Genomic DNA, 19,471 nt, shown 5'->3' with positions numbered 1-19,471 from the left:
AATGGATACTTTTTGTAAAGTCACATTTTTTCATTACATTGAGACTAAATTAAACCACGAGTCATAAAACAAAAGGTTCAAACGTAAATAAAAACAATTTAGAGTCAAATTAAATAACTTTAGTGACATTAAAATTATTATATATATATTTTTTTAATTTAAAGCCAAACAAGTGAACTATAGACATTAAAAACTTAAACACATCTTAATTAATAAAGTCACATTTTAAATTTAGTCACTTAAGAATAAAGTTTTGATTAATAAAGGTTTAATATAAATTAAATACCTATATTTCTTTACAATTTGGAGTCAAATTAAATAACTAGTGACATTAAAATTATATATTTTTTAATTTAAAGCCAAACAAGTGAACTATAGACATAAAAACTTAAACACATCTTAATTAATAAAGTCACATCATTTCTAATTTAGTCACTTAAGAATAAAGTTGTGATTAATAAGGTTTAATATAAATTAAATACCTATAATTTTTTACAATTTAGAGTCAATTTATTGAACTGAAGTGATTTTGAAGAAACGTTTTATCATTTTATTTGAAAGTTTAGAGATTAATTAATTAAGTCAAATGTATAATAAGGTATAAATTAGTCATTTGTGATTTTTATTTAGAGCCAAATTAAAAACTTATAGTCGAATAAAAATAAAGTTTAGTTTTTACTATTATTACTAAATACTTTTACTATTTAGAGATAAATGAGTGAATAAAGTAAAATATATAAAACGAGATTAAGTCACTTGAGAATTAAGTTATTGATAAATTCAAAGCCAATAATAAAATAAAAAAAATGAGTTTTTATATAATGTATAAATTAAAAATCAAAGGTTTTAGATAAAATAATAGTTAAAAAAGCTTCACGTGACAAAAGTAAAATAAAAAAAAGGCACATTTGCTCATTTTTGGATCATCGGACTTTAAATGATCTTATTTTAAGTTGAGACGAAAAAGTCGTTTTTTCCTTTTATTGTCACTTTTTCTTAATGTTCGTCTAAACGTTGTTGATCCAGCGAGTCGTTCCTGGCGTTTCCTCTCGAGAACCAGACTCAGAACCTCCTGCTACACCATGATGTCTGCGGATGACGCGGGGATCCATTAACATCATCAATCGTTGGTCACCGTCCAATCAGATCAACCCACGTCAAGCTCGCCATCGTCCGGACGACCACGAAGGTCACTTTGAAGGTCGAACGTGTGGATCCGAGAATAGGCACTGGAGCTTCAAAGAAGTCACTTTTCGTCTTAAATTAACAGCAAATGAAGAAAAAGCTTCACATGTTTACAAGTTTCTACGGCGAAGGTTCAGCAACGTGTCGCGAGTCTTCAAGACAGTGTGGCTCTTGCCAGTCTGAGGCCGTGGTGCTCAGGAGGAATGCTAACAGTTAGCAACGTGACGAAGCGGCATGCTTTAGAAAAGCCTCGTCAAAACTGGACGTCAATCAAAGTCCACGTGAGCAGCTTCTGACAGAATCCATTCGGGTCAGACTTTGACAAAAGGTTTGGAAGAACGTTGTAAATTTAGAGCCTGTTGCTGACGGGCTACGATCGTGTATAAAATAATTCAATAAATAAAGTTCTCGGATAAAAGAACGACAAACAGGAATTGATTAAAACAGATTCTGACGGAGAAGAAACTCATTTTTTTTGTCCCTCTTCATTTTTGTTTTTTGCAAAAATGAAAATATACTTTTGTTTTCCCGGCGCCTGTTGCGGAAGATATCTACAGCTGTACATCAGGTGCGACGGCGGAATAACAAAAAGGCGACGTAGAAAAGCCTCTCGACGGGATTAAAAAGTGGTAGTAAAGGATATAAAAAGAGGTTAGAAAGGTGGCGCTAGTGAGTCTCCTGCAGGTTGGTCTTCTCCTCGATGGCCTGTTTCACCACCTCGGCCAACTTCAGGCGATCCACTCGGTCCGAGAACAATCGTCCTGGAAGATCGAAACAGAAGTTAATGCTCGTCCTGGAAGATCGAAACAGAAGTTAATGCTCGTCCTGGAAGATCGAAACAGAAGTTAATGCTCGTCCTGGAAGATCGAAACAGAAGTTAATGCTCGTCCTGGAAGATCGAAACAGAAGTTAATGCTCGTCCTGGAAGATCGAAACAGAAGTTAATGCTCGTCCTGGAAGATCGAAACAGAAGTTAATGCTCGTCCTGGAAGATCGAAACAGAAGTTAATGCTCGTCCTGGAAGATCGAAACAGAAGTTAATGCTCGTCCTGGAAGATCGAAACAGAAGTTAATGCACGTCCTGGAAGATCGAAACAGAAGTTAACGCTCGTCCTGGAAGATCGAAACAGAAGTTAATGCTCGTCCTGGAAGATCGAAACAGAAGTTAATGCTCGTCCTGGAAGATCGAAACAGAAGTTAAAGCTCGTCCTGGAAGATCGAAACAGAAGATAATGCTCGTCCTGGAAGATCGAAACAGAAGTTAACGCTCGTCCTGGAAGATCGAAACAGAAGTTAACGCTCGTCCTGGAAGATCGAAACAGAAGTTAACGCTCGTCCTGGAAGATCGAAACAGAAGTTAATGCTCGTCCTGAATTAATGAATAATATTATTTTAATAAATAATTCAAAGCTTAAAAAAAGTTGCAACATTTTCATTCGACCAAATATTCTGACGACACTGGTTTCATTATTTTGCAACTTGAACTTTTGATCAACAGAAAAATTATTTGTCAATAGCTTTAAACGCTACTAGAGCAGAGTCATCTCTGGGTCAAGGTGACCCGAAGGTACGAAGACAAATGTGTTTGTGGTATCCCTTGTGTTGTCTTGTGTGAAGGCCCAAAAAAGGAAAATGAAGAAGAAAAAACAAGTTCTCAGATTATAGAATTTTAAATAAATAAAGTTTTGGAACTTTGTAACTGAGCTTCTGTAAACAATTGGATTCATCAAAACCATTTTTCCGTCGTGTGAGAAATGACGAGGTCGTGACAGCTGTCAATCACAGAATGAATCTAGGACAGAAACTTCATGACAGAAAGGTGAACCGACCGTTCCAGCTCAGACCCTGCAGTCCGTCTCTCAGCGGCTTACAGTCCATGTTGAACCTCCAGGCCTCGTACATCACCGCGTTCAGCTTCTCGTCCTCGTTCTCGCCTGAAACAAGGTGGAAATCCTCGTTTTTAACGAGAATTAAAGAAGATCCGGACGTTCAAATATCAGCAAAATCATCACCAAAGCACGTTTTTACAGACATTTGACTGCAATTAGAACATTATGTTGTGTTTGAGTTTATTTCAAGTTCTCTGGTTTCCTCTGCTGAGTAAGTTGTGACAACAACTATGACGACAAACTGAATCATTGACTGAATCAGTTTAAACAAGAAGTCAAGAAATAGGGTAAATTATGACGGTAACATTTTTTAACAAAGGAATAAAAGTGTGATTATGCTTTAAATTGTAAAATAATGATGTTATTTATCGTTTAATATTTCTTTCTTTTTTAAATTGAGCTGAAGATCATCGTATTGAATCGTATCAAACCGAGAGAGGAATGTATTCTACAAACCTATTACTGACATTAAAAAAAGTTATTTCTTCTATACACTCCGTTACAAATGGTACCAGAAGTAGGATGGTGTGTTTGACTCTCACTTAGGGCCAATATAAATGATTTGGAAGAGACGTAGAAGTAGAGATGATGGGTTCTGTTGGAGTTGATGTTTTTTTGTATCGTAACAAATGGCGTCAGTGAGATGGTGACCTTGAGAGGAGATGATAAAAGCAGTGAAAGCTGCAGATCTGACTCTCAGACTGGATCTGATGAAAGGTTGAACTCTTGGACCCTCGTGGACTCACCAGCCTGTGGCAGGATACACTGAGCGATGACGTCTCGTAGTTTCTCCAGCGCTACATTAGAGTCTTCGCCTCCGTTCTCCGGGTCATGGATGAAGAAACCGTCGTTCGGCTTCGGCCTGCAACACGAGACGGCGTCCGTCAATCAAGCGCCGTCGCCGCGGTGACGCCGTTTCTTACCCGAGGAGTTTCCGTTTCCTGAGGATGGGGTTGTTGACGGAGTTGAGGGGCTTCAGGCTGACGTTCAGGTCCTGGATCCTCATGTTGGCCAGCTGCTCCGCGTGAGCCTGCTGGATCCCGGCGACCACGGCCTGCAGAGGTCAGAGGATCGGTCAAGGGTCAAGGGTCAAACCACTACTCACAATGCTCAACTTATACTCAAGTGTGTTGGTGAGGCTCGAAAATGTACTTAAATGTTTGTCTTGATGACAGTTGAGAATAAATATTAAATAATTATTGATTTCATGAATAAAATATGTAATTATTTAGACATACAAAAGAGGAAAATACTAATAAATATAAAGTTTAAAAAAATGAAATAACAAAACATCAAACATATAATACAATTTTCAAACATATAAAATATATTTGTTTTAATTCCCCTTTTCAATTTTTTTTACATTTTGTAGCAATATATCTATAATACATACCAACTATTTCTATACAGATAGCCATAACAAATATACTCTAATATAATGCTATAGTATATAATATACTACCGTAAATTCCAGACTACAGAGCGCACCAGATTAAAAGCTGCATGCTCTAATTTTAGAAAGAAAATCTATTTTGTACTTCTACAAAATCCCACCTTGTCATATTAAAAATGAGCTGAAAAACGTATCTTGTTATTGTGACAGATCGTCTCAAACACTTATGGAGAGGACGTCACACATGTTTGCAAGGAGCTCTAATGACGACTTCACTGTGACAGCAGTTGTTTTATAAAAACCACAAAACACCCACCAAAGCCGATCCTGAAGCAAACAAAAATGTATTCACTAACATCTCATTTTTAATTCATCAACAAAAGCCGCTCCACGACAGAGGAATAAATGAACCGTTCTTTAGAAAACACACGACTTAAACACCCGCGATCAACCCAAAGACAAAATACCCAAAGTCCCAAAGCTCATGTCCAACATAAATCCGAAACAGGCAGCGATCAATGTCGAAGTTCCATCAATCTACAGGAAAATACACCGAACACTGAGGTGCAGGCGGTCTGTCTGAATCACGGCATAAGTGGCTGATGAAAAAGAAAACAATGTCTATACTTATGCTGCACGATATTGGAAATAAGTGCGATATATTCGATATTGGTGTCTTGAAGTGTGACATTGATATTAACTAAAAACGTAGCCGCGTGCAGGCATGAGTACTGTAGTGAAGGTCCGGGGGTTTAAAGGAGGAAAACGATGCGATATTTATCTTTCGTTTATTTCCGCGCTTCGGTGTCGACGTGATGCTAGAAAAATATCACTTCTAACGCTCAGTCTCGCGGGACTTCCATGTGTTTCCTGCGCAACTGAGCGACATCAGAGAGGAGCCGCCGGCGCGTCGTGATATCACCAAACCAATAATAAATCACTAGTGTTTGACTAGATCATAAGTTAGTATTACTTCACTGGATCACTAGTGTTTGACTAGATCATAAGTTAGTATTACTTCACTGGATCACTAGTGTTTGACTAGATCAGAAGTTAGTATTACTTCACTGGATCACTAGTGTTTGACTAGATCATAAGTTAGTATTACTTCACTGGATCACTAGTGTTTGACTAGATCAGAAGTTAGTATTACTTCACTGGATCACTAGTGTTTGACTAGATCATAAGTTAGTATTACTTCACTGGATCACTAGTGTTTGACTAGATCATAAGTTAGTATTACTTCACTGGATCACTAGTGTTTGACTAGATCATAAGTTAGTATTACTTCACTGGATCACTAGTGTTTGACTAGATCAGAAGTTAGTATTACTTCACTGGATCACTAGTGTTTGACTAGATCAGAAGTTAGTATTACTTCACTGGATCACTAGTGTTTGACTAGATCATAAGTTAATATTACTTCACTGGATCACTAGTGTTTGACTAGATCATAAGTTAGTATTACTTCACTGGATCACTAGTGTTTGACTAGATCATAAGTTAGTATTACTTCACTGGATCACTAGTGTTTGACTAGATCATAAGTTAGTATTACTTCACTGGATCACTAGTGTTTGACTAGATCACAAGTTAGTATTACTGTACTTCCGTGGATATACTGAGCCAAGACGCGTCGCCATAGCAACCGAGCCTAACAAGCTGCGCCGCACAGTTCACAGACGGACGGAGACGTAAACAACAACGAGACATAGAAGTACAAATTGACAACTTTACAGAACGTGACACTGATTGGTCGAAGTGCACATTTAAGAAATTCTTGATTAATCAATGAAAAAAATATAAATCATCACATGTTTTCGATATGCATATCGCACGTGCCAATACCGCGATGTCGATATTTTTGCAGCCCTAGTTTATACAAAAACAAAAAAGCTTTCGTCGTCTCTCTGCATCGGCTCAGCTCTTCACACTGACGTCTCCACCTTCTTTCCATCCATTCATTTATGCCAAGATCACGTGCAGCAGCTCCATTTGCTTCTTTAACCGCCAGAGTGATCGTCTTTAACTTAAAAGCCGCATCATATTCTTTTCTTCTACTATCGTCCGTGTTGACGAGGGCGAGTTCAAATGACTGATTTACAATAGTCGTGAAAGTGCACTTGATTGATCGAACTATTTCATTGGACATCTGTGAACTACTCGTCAATTTTATTGGTCGACTGTTACTTGGCAAAATGCTTTCGGCGCCACGAAAAAAAAGAAAGAAAAAAGCTGCATCGACTATACAGCGCAGTGTTCAAAGTGTGGAGAAAAAGAGGCGTATAGTCCGGAAATGACGGTAATTAAATGGCCTTCAACACTAGATTTATCCTTCATCCTTCTCAATTATAACACTCTTCCATATACTTGATAAGAAACATTTGTTTATACATTTTTTAACAGATTTATATTTGTACTTGTTTCTGTCTCTAGATTGTTCCACAAAGTCGCTCCACATCCGATGCTTCCCTTTAGTTTTAGTTTACTATCATGTTTTTCTAAAATAATCTAGTATTGTTTTTGTAATTATATTTAATAAGTTTTCCTGAGAACTGATGCAAAAACATGGTAAAAAATAAGGGTTTTTCAATAAATCAATCAATATTAAAAGAAGACAAAATACATTCTTTAGCCATATTATTTAAGTAAAGTCTGTGTACAATTGTCTTGAAGGATAAAAACTCTTGACCTCAGCTCGACCTTCACTGACCTTGTCCATCATCATCTGAGCCGAGGGCAGGACGTTATCCAGAGCTTCGGTGCAGTTGAGCCACGGATGAGCCAGAACCCCCTCGATGGTCAGTCGTTCTTCAGGCTTCACCTTCAAGAGCCTGGAGGAAACAAGGTCAAGGTCAATAATCAAGGTCAGGCGAAGCGCAGCCATCGTCGACACATACTTGCGCACGATGTCTTTGGCCATCTCGGAGATCTGACTCCACTCGTCCTCGGGGAAGTCGAAGCTGCCCGTCATGATCTTCTTCCTCATGTCCTTGGGGATGGTCCGACTGTGGTGTTTGGAGTAGAAGGGAGGATATCCACACAGCATCACGTAGATGATCACGCCCAGCGACCACAGATCACAGCTCTGCAACAAACACCGCGGTCAGATCCGAGAAGATCCTCCAGAAGATCCTCCAGAAGAAGAACCTCCGTCTCACCTTGTTGTAGGTGTAGGGAGTGGGTGAGGTAGGTATAATTCCAGACTTCTCCTTCTGGTGTCTTCTTTGAGCCTCAAGAACCTGAAGTCACAACAGCTTGAGTTTGTGTCGATTGTTTGTCTATCATGATGAGCTTCACACTCCACCTGAGGTGCTACGTAGTAGGGAGTGAACTGAGGCGTCATCAGGTCTCCTTGATCGATCTTGGCGAAGCCGAAGTCGCAGAGCTTCACGGGAGCGTCCTGAGAGCCAGAGTTCCATCAATACTGAGCCATGATTCGAAGAGTTAGTTTATCTTGAAGGACTTTCTCACCAGAGAGTTGTCCTTGAAGAGCAGGTTCTCCGGCTTCAGGTCACGATGTGCAATGTTGAGACAGTGACAGTGCTCCAAGGCTTGACTGATCTACAGAAGATAATATCAACATTTTTATCAACAGTTTCTCATATAAAAATCAGGTTAAAAAAAAGCTTTGGCACTTTGAACTATGTCTGCAGAACAGTTGCTTTTTTTCAACAATTTTCAACTATAATCAAACAATTTTCATCCAAAATCCAACAGTTTTCAACTATAATCAAACAATTTTCAACTATAATCAAACAATTTTCAACTATAATCAAACTATTTTCAACTATAATCAAACAATTTTATCCAAAATCCAACAGTTTTCAACTATAATCAAACAATTTTCAACTATAATCAAACAATTTTCAACTATAATCAAACAATTTTCAACTATAATCCAACAATTTTCAACTTTAATCCAACAATTTTCAACTATAATCAAACAATTTTCATCCAAAATCCAACAGTTTTCAACTATAATAAAACAATTTTCAACTATAATCAAACAATTTTCAACTATAATCAAACAATTTTCTACTTTAATCAAACAATATTCAACTGTAATCAAATCAAAAGGTAGGGGGCGCTCTCAACTCACCTGCTTTGTGACTTGACTGGCCATCTTCTCAGTAAAGTGCCGGTGCTGACTGATTCTGTGGAAAAGTTCTCCTCCCTCCATCATCTCCATGACGATGAGAAGTCTGGCCCTGGAGATTCAAGCGAGGAAAATTAAATCATAACGAAGCGTCACATCGACGTCAGCAGCGACGAGGCTCTCACCTCGGGCTGGACTCGTGAGGGAACTGGACACTGTTGGCATAAACCTCCAGGATCTGCACTATGTTGGGATGGTTGGCACACATCATGTGGAGTCGAACCTGAATGATTGACACGTCAGAAGCAAACACGAGTGACATGTGAACATCATGACGACCTCGGTGTTTGATAAAAGAATTGCACGTCATTATTATCACTTCTTTAAAACCTCTCGCTGAGATTGAAACTAACAACTCTGGCTTGATTCAGGACTGGAGTCTGTGTCTAAAAGTTAAACCTATGATTAAAACACAACAATCACACTCGTACGATCCATCAAACCGTACCTCATTCCTGGCCTTGGGGCGATCGATGAGGATCTTCAGGGCGAGACGTTCCTGAGACGATTTCTTCACACAAACTCTAGAAAACAAAAAAATGTTCTTTGAAATGGATCTTCTTGTTCCACAAACAGAGAGTCGTGAGTGAATTCATTACAAAGCAGTTTATCTTGTCACGACAAAACACAAAATAACATCCAACTAAATCAAAAGATTTATCTCACAGGATCAGTTCTGGTATTTGTGCAGGATTTGTCTGCCTTTGTTGTGTCGACCTGATAAGAACCAAGACTCTTTGGACCCGTTTGGATTATTTTGTCAACATTGCAGAAATATTTGAATCCTTGTTAGATCCCACAAAAATGTTCAACTATAATCCAACAATTTTCAACTACAATCCAACAATTTTCAACTACAATAAAACAATTTTCAACTATAATCAAACAATTTTCAACTACAATCCAACAATTTTCAACTACAATAAAACAATTTTCAACTATAATCAAACAATTTTCAACTACAATAAAACAATTTTCAACTATAATCAAACAATTTTCAACTACAATCCAACAATTTTCAACTACAATAAAACAATTTTCAACTATAATCAAACAATTTTCAACTACAATAAAACAATTTTCAACTATAATCAAACAATTTTCAACTACAATCCAACAATTTTCAACTACAATAAAACAATTTTCAACTATAATCAAACAATTTTCAACTACAATAAAACAATTTTCAACTATAATCAAACAATTTTCAACTATAATCAAACAATTTTCAACTACAATCCAACAATTTTCAACTATAATCAAACAATTTTCAACTGTAATCAAACAATTTTCAACTATAATCCAACAATTTTCAACTACAATCCAACAAATTTCAACTATAATCAAACCATTTTCAACTGTAATCAAACAATTTTCAACTACAATCCAACAATTTTCAACTATAATCAAACAATTTTCAACTGTAATCAAACAATTTTCAACTATAATCCAACAATTTTCAACTACAATCCAACAATTTTCAACTATAATCAAACCATTTTCAACTGTAATCAAACAATTTTAAACTACAATCCAACAATTTTCAACTATAATCCAACAATTTTCAACTACAATCCAACAATTTTCAACTATAATCAAACCATTTTCAACTATAATCAAACAATTTTCAACTGTAATCAAACAATTTTTAACTATAATCAAACAATTTTCAACTATAATCAAACCATTTTCAACTATAATCAAGAAGTTACGAGTAAATTGATAACAAAGCAGTTTTATCCTGTCACGACAAAACACAAAATAACATTCAACTAAATCAAAAGTTTTATCTCACAGGATCAGTTCTGGTATTTGTGCAGGATTTGTCTGCGTTTGTTGTGTCGACCTGATAAGAACCAAGACTCTTTGGACCCGTTTGGATTATTTTGTCAACATTGCAGAAATACTTGAATCCTTGTTAGATCCCACAGGAAGCTGCTCTGCTACATTCCATCCAACAATGTGGCAACAGAGCAGATTACAGTCGACACACTCGCATGAAACACCAGCAGATCTCAGCAATAAAACCCTGTGAAAATCTACATCAGGGCTTTCAAACCTGAGAGAGCAAATGCTCTGTGACACATTGTGTGGCCCTTCATTTCCTTCAATTTTTACGAGTGCAGGCAGAGTAAGGGACTCATTTTTGTTCAACGTCAGATAGTTCAGGAATATTTAATAAACAATGTTATTATTAGTGCTGCACAGTATTGGAAATATATGCAATATTGGTGTCTTTAATTGCGATGTCGATATTAATGCGATATTTTTTTTCTTTCACCTAAAAACGTAGCCGCGTGCACGCACAGGCATGAGTACTGTAGTGAAGGTCCGGGGGTTTAAAGGAAACAATGAGATATTTCCCTTTTGTTTATTTCAACGCTTCGGTGTCGACATGATGGTAGAAAAATCTCACTTATAACACTCAGTCTCGCGGGACTTGAATCGGTTTCCTGCGCATCTGAGCGACATCAGAGAGGAGCCGCCGGTGCGTCGTGATATCACCAAATCAATAATAAATCCTTGTACACACACACATAACACTTTATAAATGACGCTAACAACTTAGCTCGTTAGCATACGGTGAAGACGCACACATAACACTTTATAAATGACGCTAACAACTTAGCTCGTTAGCATACAGTGAAGACGCACACATAACACTTTATTTGTGACGCTAACAACTTAGCTCGTTAGCATACGGTGAAGACGCACAGGTTTGTTTGGAAGTTCATGATCTTCTAAGAAAACAACTGAGACGAGATGAAAAGTTCTTACAATATGTTGCTTTAACAAAGGAGGTTGAAAGAGACGAGTGACTGGATCACTAGTGTTTGACTAGATCATAAGTTAGTATTACTTCACTGGATCACTAGTGTTTGACTAGATCATAAGTTAGTATTACTTCACTGGATCACTAGTGTTTGACTGGATCAGAAGTTAGTATTACTTCACTGGATCACTAGTGTTTGACTGGATCAGAAGTTAGTATTACTTCACTGGATCACTAGTGTTTGACTAGATCAGAAGTTAGTATTACTTCACTGGATCACTAGTGTTTGACTAGATCAGAAGTTAGTATTACTTCACTGGATCACTAGTGTTTGACTAGATCATAAGTTAGTATTACTTCACTGGATCACTAGTGTTTGACTGGATCAGAAGTTAGTATTACTTCACTGGATCACTAGTGTTTGACTAGATCAGAAGTTAGTATTACTTCACTGGATCACTAGTGTTTGACTAGATCAGAAGTTAGTATTACTTCACTGGATCACTAGTGTTTGACTAGATCATAAGTTAGTATTACTTCACTGGATCACTAGTGTTTGACTAGATCAGAAGTTAGTATTACTTCACTGGATCACTAGTGTTTGACTAGATCATAAGTTAGTATTACTTCACTGGATCACTAGTGTTTGACTAGATCAGAAGTTAGTATTACTTCACTGGATCACTAGTGTTTGACTAGATCATAAGTTAGTATTACTTCACTGGATCACTAGTGTTTGACTAGATCATAAGTTAGTATTACTTCACTGGATCACTAGTGTTTGACTAGATCATAAGTTAGTATTACTTCACTGGATCACTAGTGTTTGACTAGATCAGAAGTTAGTATTACTTCACTGGATCACTAGTGTTTGACTAGATCAGAAGTAAGTATTACTTCCGTGGATATACTGAGCCAAGACACGTCGCCATAGCAACCGAGCCTAACAAGACGCGCCGCACAGTTTACAGACAGACGGAGACGTAAACAACAACGAGACATTGAAGTACAAATTGACAACTTTACAGAACGTGACACTGATTGATTGATGTGCGCATTTAAGAAATGCTTGATTCATACAATAAAAAATTATAAATAATCATATGTGTTCGATATTTATATTGCATGTGCCAATAACGCAATAGCGATATTTTTCCAATATATCGTGCAGCACCATTCATTTATATAGACTTGATTATATAGTTAATATTAAACAGAGTTCTTTAAGAAAATATAAAAAACAGCCCAAATTAACTGTAAAACCACACACAATAAAATGAAACATTTGACAAATTTGGTGACATAACTTTAACATTGTTTTTGTACCATAATCCAAACCACTACAACCAGTAGATATGCATCATGTTCACACCATCAACCACTTTTACAGTGAAAATAAAAATCACACAAAACACCTCAAGTCACAGTATTTGAGTCATTTGAGTTTGAAGTTGATGTGTCATCACAAGTTATTAGGTACAAAAATATTAACATTAATAATAATAATATTTTTAACTAAGAAAAAAAAAGAATCGATACACTGATAAAAAGGTATCATGAAGAAAAACTTTTTTTTTTCCTTACACCTCTATAGTAGAGCTTATTTCACTTTAAAAAAAACTGAAGTATTGTGTCAGAATATTCTCCTTAATCAGCTGCTAAACCTTCAATTACAGTGTGAAGCTTTCAGGAGGTTCTGCCAGGACCAAAGTTCACTCACTGGGAAGCAAAAGCTCAGCAATGAATCACAGAGTTGAAGGCGGAGGGTGAAGAAAGTGCCACGTTGAGAGGTTGAATGAGGGAAATGTATTCATGAATGTCACTGACTCACTGTACGGTCTGGAGAGGCGTCGAGTAATGAGAGGTTCACTGCGATGATGATGCACATGATGCACATGAATCACGCTGATGCTGAACCAGTGACTAATCACAGGTTCTGTCAGGAGACGGATGGATGACAGACACCGTCTGATACTATTAAAGCTGGTGTGATTCCACAAGTGTGTCACACATGAGATACACAACAAGGGTCAAGGGTCGATCGACACACTGACATACAAACCTAAGTGAGGTTCTTTTGACATGTGTTGATGCTCATGAGGGTCTGTGGAAGCATCGGAGATGAGGGGGTAGAAAAATCGATACAGCGATATAACGTATATCTTTTTTTACGATCCATTCTTTTTAATGGAAAGTATGACCGACCGTTTTTCTATTTTGCTTCCTCAGATTCTGAAAATGGAAAAATTCTAGATGGCAGCAGTCATTACCTGCTGTAATCTTCAGCTGAATGAACAATGAAATCCTGTGTAATCCTGCCGATGACTGAGGACGAGAGGATACAGTGAGTCCCCGGCAGCATATAGCACAGCCAGCACATATTTTAGTTTGAAAACAAATGAAAGCAGTTAAGACTTCATCAAGAGTCATGTGGTCTGTAAATACTACAACACCAGAGTCAAGTACTGGACAATACTACACATATATACTTGTTACTACACTATCACAACACCAGAGTCAAGTAATGGACAATACCACACATATATACTTGTTACTACACTATCACAACACCAGAGTCAAGTACTGGACAATACTACACATATATACTTGTTACTACACTATCACAACACCAGAGTCAAGTACTGGACAATACTACACATATATACTTGTTACTACACTATCACAACACCAGAGTCAAGTACTGGACAATACTACACATATATACTTGTTACTACACTATCACAACACAAGAGTCAAGTACTGGACAATACTACACATATATACTTGTTACTACACTATCACATCACAAGAGTCAAGTACTGGACAATACTACACATATATACTTGTTACTATACTATCACATCACAAGAGTCAAGTACTGGACAATACTACAAATATATACTTGTTACTACACTATCACAACACCAGAGTCATGTACTGGACAATACTACACATATATACTTGTTACTACACTATCACCACACCAGAGTCAAGTACTGGACAATACTACACATATATACTTGTTACTACACTATCACATCACAAGAGTCAAGTACTGGACAATACTACACATATATACTTGTTACTATACTATCACATCACAAGAGTCAAGTACTGGACAATACTACAAATATATACTTGTTACTACACTATCACAACACCAGAGTCATGTACTGGACAATACTACACATATATACTTGTTACTACACTATCACAACACCAGAGTCAAGTACTGGACAATACTACACATATATACTTGTTACTACACTATCACATCACAAGAGTCAAGTACTGGACAATACTACACATATATACTTGTTACTATACTATCACATCACAAGAGTCAAGTACTGGACAATACTACACATATATACTTGTTACTACACTATCACAACACCAGAGTCAAGTACTGGACAATATTACACATATATCCTTGTTACTACACTATCACAACACCAGAGTCAAGTACTCAACAATACTACATTTTTTGTCTTCTTTTTAGACCATTTTCTGTTTGCTATCCTTTACAGCTTAAGTTGAAATTAAGATGTTTCATACCATTTAAAATTAGGGTTAAGACTAAGTCAGCAATTAACGAAAATATCAATATAAAAAACACAGGTTAATTTTTACAATATTTAGACGACTGAAAAGCTCCCATGATGGGAATCAAGCTGTCAATCTGATATTAAAAAAAGCAGCTACAAAAGATACTTATGGAGAAACAAAACTGTAAGCAAAAGAGAATTTTTCCTCCATCATGTTCAGCGGCTCCAGTCTGAGGCAGACGGTGAACATGAAGCCACGTCTCTGGACCCTGGACATTGAACTGCTCACAGTGAGACCATTTTATTTACAGAGAATCACTTTCACGCTGATGATTTACTGTCAACAGACGCCGACCTGATGGCAACATGCGTCATAATTCACCTCAAATGCAATATTATAAGTATTATGATCACACCTGCTACTTATCTAAGGTCTGCGTGTTCTTGCTTTATTTACATGCATTCATTTCCTTCCTATTTATTCATTGCGAGTTTCTACTGTGACTGTGTTGTTGCTAATCTATCATCTATAAATGTTACGATAACCTCCTTCCATCCCTTTGTGCTTTTCTATAACATCTTCCTGTGACCAAAGTTTCTTTCACTTATTAACTTCCCAAAGCACAAAAACCTGAACTCATCGCCTTATTTAATTTTCATTTTACTCTTTATGTTATTTAACTATTACATTTTAATATTTAGCCATTTCATTGCATTAGATATTATTTAATACATCTAATGCATTTGTTTTACTGTATTTTATCTGTTGATTCTATGTTATTGCAACAGTTTGTTTTCATGTCTAAACAACAAGGATGTGTCTCGCCTGCAGTTCATACAAAACCAGAATTCTGAGCCGCTCTAGTAGAAGAACTCACATTTCTCCTTCAAACTCTTCACTGGCTGCCAGTTTCTTTCAGGATCATTTTAAAATTCTGGTTCTTACTTTCAGATCTATTCATGGTCAGACCTTCCATCAGTGATCTGATCCAGACTTACACCCCAGCTTGGGCTCTGAGGTCTGTGGATCAGAATCTACTGATGGTTCCTGAACTTCCGGACCAGAGGAGAGAAATCCTTCCAGACTGTTGCTCCTTAGCTTTGGAACGATCTTCTCTCTCTTGTCGCTTGATGATCTACTGACTCCTTTAAGAAACATCTTAAGATGTTTTTTTATGTTCAGGCTTTTCCTTGATTTTCTGGAACTCCTGTGTTGTTCTCAGTTTTATCTTGACCTTTAAAGTATATACTTTATTTAAAGTTTGTTTAAGCGCTTTGTGACCCCGGTCTGGAAAAGCGCTATACAAGTACAAATTACTTACTTACTTATAACGCATCAGAAACACCACAAAAAAAGGTACTTTGTTGTTTTTGAAACCCTGGCAGTAAATGTTTCCTGATTCTGAATGAGCTCACACGAACTCAAAAGACTTCGCAGCGTGAGCAGGGATGTGTCACTCGAGTGTCCAGAAAACACTGCGTCATGCGACGATCAATAAAACGACGCGTTTGCTCTCAGATGACTCACCTGACTGGTCCACTGATCCCAGCTCCAAGTTTCTGAGTCCAGTTGATGTTATATTCGTCAAGGATGGACGTTTCCTGTTCAGAGAGACGTCAGTGAGTGTCACTTCGCTCGATAAGATAAAAGAACGTTTTAAAGTAGGTCAGGTTAACCCCTCGTTAAGTTAAATTGTGACCCAGTTCACAAAGTGCGGGCGAGAGACCCTCGAGATCACATTTTACAGCCTCGCCAGGGACACTTTCAGGGGTCCCAGCCAGAGACTAAAACTAGAGCTATGGTGAAAGAAAGAAGTGCTTCAATGACCTTTGGAAAGCAAATCAGGACTGCGCAGTAAGAAACACGCCAAAGCCTCTAAAATGTAAAAGTGTGTGTAAAAGATTTCACATCATTTCATCACATTCCATTGTGTTTCACTCATTATTCAGTTATGAATTGAAAACTATACTCACTCATTATAGACATTTGATCTATGTTCTTTATCTAAGACTTATATTGTATCATCTTGTTCTTTCTCTTTGTTCCTATTTTTTTTATTTATGAAAAATTGCTGTATTGCTGTCCTCCTGAGGGATCAATAAAGCTCTACCTACCTACCTACTAGAATTGACTACTATTGACTTGTTAAGATACAAGTCTTAGTTGTAGCGTTACAAAAACATATATTAAGGAGGAAATAAGAAATCACTTTAATTGACCTAAATCAAAATTCAAAATCAAAAACCAATCTAGTGGATGTGAAGGCTTGACATTTTCCAAAGATCGTTGTAAAGCTTCACAATGCTGAAGATATTAGTTGCTTACAATAAAAATAAAGGGTAAAAATGTTTATATAGTGATCATTGAACAGTTCTTGCTGGTGACAAACAATAAGTCTGGAGGTGTGTTAACATTCTACAGACACAGACAGACCACTTGACATATTCACACCCTCGGATATCAAAGTCACTCTTAACCTAGTTAGAAACACACGTGTGTTTTAAAACAAGAAGGTCGTCTAAACCCTTGGAAATGGTGAAATCTAATCATCACACTTTGGATCCAAAGGTCTCTACTATTTTCTGGAACTTCTGTGTTGTTCTCAGTATTATCTTGACCTTTAAAGTATATATATTTTATTGAGTATTGTTTTGATTGTTTAATCGCTTTGTGACCCTGGTCTGGAAAAGCGCTATTTAAATACAAATGACTTACTTACTATGACCGACTTCTTTCTTCCAAGATACATTGTTATCAAGAGGAGTTATAAAAATGAATAATAACAAAAATTATATTCAGACTTCGAGAATTTAAAAACACAAAGAGACAAAAGTAGTCAAACATAAAACTCTAAATACGACACACATGGCAGTGAAAGTGTGACAAAAGATTGAAAGGTGTTTAAAAAAGGGATATATCAATAATAAAGAGTTTTAATACCTTGATGAACTTGTCTGCGTTGTTATCCTCGGACATGTTGATCCTCGCAGATGCTTCTCTCTCCCGGTTGACAGTATAAACAAAGCGCTTCCCTTCTGACCTTCCAAAAAGTTTCGGTCTACCAACCCCGGACTCGGATCGACGCTGTGTTACATGGACCAGGCCATCGAGGCAGAACCAGCAGGTTTCTCTCCCTCGGGAGCCCGGAGAAGGAAAGCGGTCTCCCGGGGCGACTGGGGCCAACTCGGGCTTCGACTCTCTCGTCCAGGCGGTGGTGAAGCACGGCGGTGACCATGTAGAGAGCCAGCCACACCAGCAGGTCCACACGAGAAAAGGCAGAAAAGAAAGCCCTGATGTGGTCTCGCGCACCACCTTTTGAGGGGGCGTCAGATAAAGGTGTATTTTTAGCAATGGGAGCTAAAGTAGAGACGACGTTAGCTCGCTAGCTTAGCTAGCTTAGCTGACAACACTCCATTCCGTGCCCGGACAGGTGACCAAACACACGGAGGAAAGTCCACGGCAACACCCGGAAACTGGGATTATGTTATATGACAAAAGAAGGGTTAGTTTGAGCGCCGTCGTTCAGCGCTTTGATAATAAATTAGAAAATAGTCATTGAAAATATTTCCACCTATTTGCTAATCCCGTTGCTTGTTCTTATTCTTCTTTGTCTCTATCAGACGCTGTATTCCGAGGTTGTAGCTGCACGTCGCCACCTACTGCACGATAGATGCAACAGCATTCCAAATGTGTTCATGTTATATATCATATTAGTTTATATTTGTTTTCACATGTACATGACATTAAAAGGAATTGAGAATACCTTTACCAGTGTTTTCGCAGTGTATACAGAGATGAAGTTAAGTGGACGGACACAGCAATAATACAATACAAACAAACACAGAGAAACAATAATAACAGAAATAACTATAATATAGTGCAAGGTTTAGAAACATAGGCAGTCAGTCTCAGCGGGTCTGAGGTGTGCAAAGTGGCATATTTCATTTTGTGACATCTGATCGGTTCTCAAATATATAATTTAGATTATTAAGATCAATAATCAAGTTTAAAATAAATCGTATAATCGATTCCAATGATCTCATTTATTGGTTATTGGTTGGTTTATTGTTTTAAATAAACGTCTAGATGCCAGATGTTTATTCCAGAGTAGAATTGTCCTTTAAATCTGACATTGAATTGAATGAATGGTCGATATGCAAAAAAAAAAGTTGCTTTGCATTTCAAACATATTATATACAAGTAAATTGTATTAGTTTTAGTAAAGTATTAAATGCAAAAAAAAAATCTAAAATTCCCTTCGAAATTTGGATAATCTTAAAAAGAACACAACACTGTTACGGAGATAGATAACTTATCTTATTACTATTGTCTTGACTTCTTATCTTCCATTACATTTTAAAAGTATATATATTAAAAGCATAATTTAAAATTTTAAAGTATATATTTTAGTGAGTATTGTTTTGATTGTTGAAGCGCTTTGTGACCCTGGTCTGGAAAATCGCTATATAAATACAAATTACTTACTAACATTATTTTTGCCCATTTTTCCTCATTTATAATTT

The 19,471-nt window shown here is 37.0% G+C and overlaps 1 protein-coding gene across 1 annotated transcript; it reads right to left on the bottom strand.

Moving 5' to 3' along the window:
* Positions 1-967: 967 nt before the first annotated feature.
* On the bottom strand, positions 968-18,567 carry mapkapk5 (MAPK activated protein kinase 5). The gene is made up of 14 exons (XM_087812566.1): positions 17,889-18,567; positions 16,476-16,549; positions 9,075-9,150; positions 8,752-8,849; positions 8,570-8,678; positions 7,942-8,031; positions 7,775-7,870; positions 7,629-7,709; positions 7,368-7,555; positions 7,181-7,301; positions 3,998-4,128; positions 3,821-3,936; positions 3,015-3,119; positions 968-1,946 (listed from the first exon to the last, which is right to left on the bottom strand). Exons 1-14 carry the CDS (start codon positions 17,922-17,924, stop codon positions 1,852-1,854), a joined length of 1,416 nt encoding a protein of 471 aa, XP_087668692.1. The 5' UTR covers positions 17,925-18,567; the 3' UTR covers positions 968-1,851.
* Positions 18,568-19,471: the final 904 nt, after the last annotated feature.

This window comes from Callionymus lyra, chromosome 1, assembly GCF_982586985.1.
Source record: "Callionymus lyra chromosome 1, fCalLyr1.hap1.1, whole genome shotgun sequence".
NCBI lineage: Eukaryota > Metazoa > Chordata > Actinopteri > Syngnathiformes > Callionymidae > Callionymus > Callionymus lyra.
This window is presented reverse-complemented; position numbering and strand designations above follow the sequence as displayed.

What these genes read in the sequence shown, in the direction of transcription:
- mapkapk5 (XM_087812566.1), bottom strand. Translation starts at nt 17,924, where the DNA reads ATGTCCGAGGATAACAACGCAGACAAGTTCATCAAG. An exon ending in CCTACTACGTAGCACCTCAG is followed by an intron (nt 7,710 to 7,774) that starts GTGGAGTGTGAA and finishes TTGTGACTTCAG; the next exon opens with GTTCTTGAGGCTCAAAGAAG. An exon ending in AGGAAACGGAAACTCCTCGG is followed by an intron (nt 3,937 to 3,997) that starts GTAAGAAACGGC and finishes CTCGTGTTGCAG; the next exon opens with GCCGAAGCCGAACGACGGTT.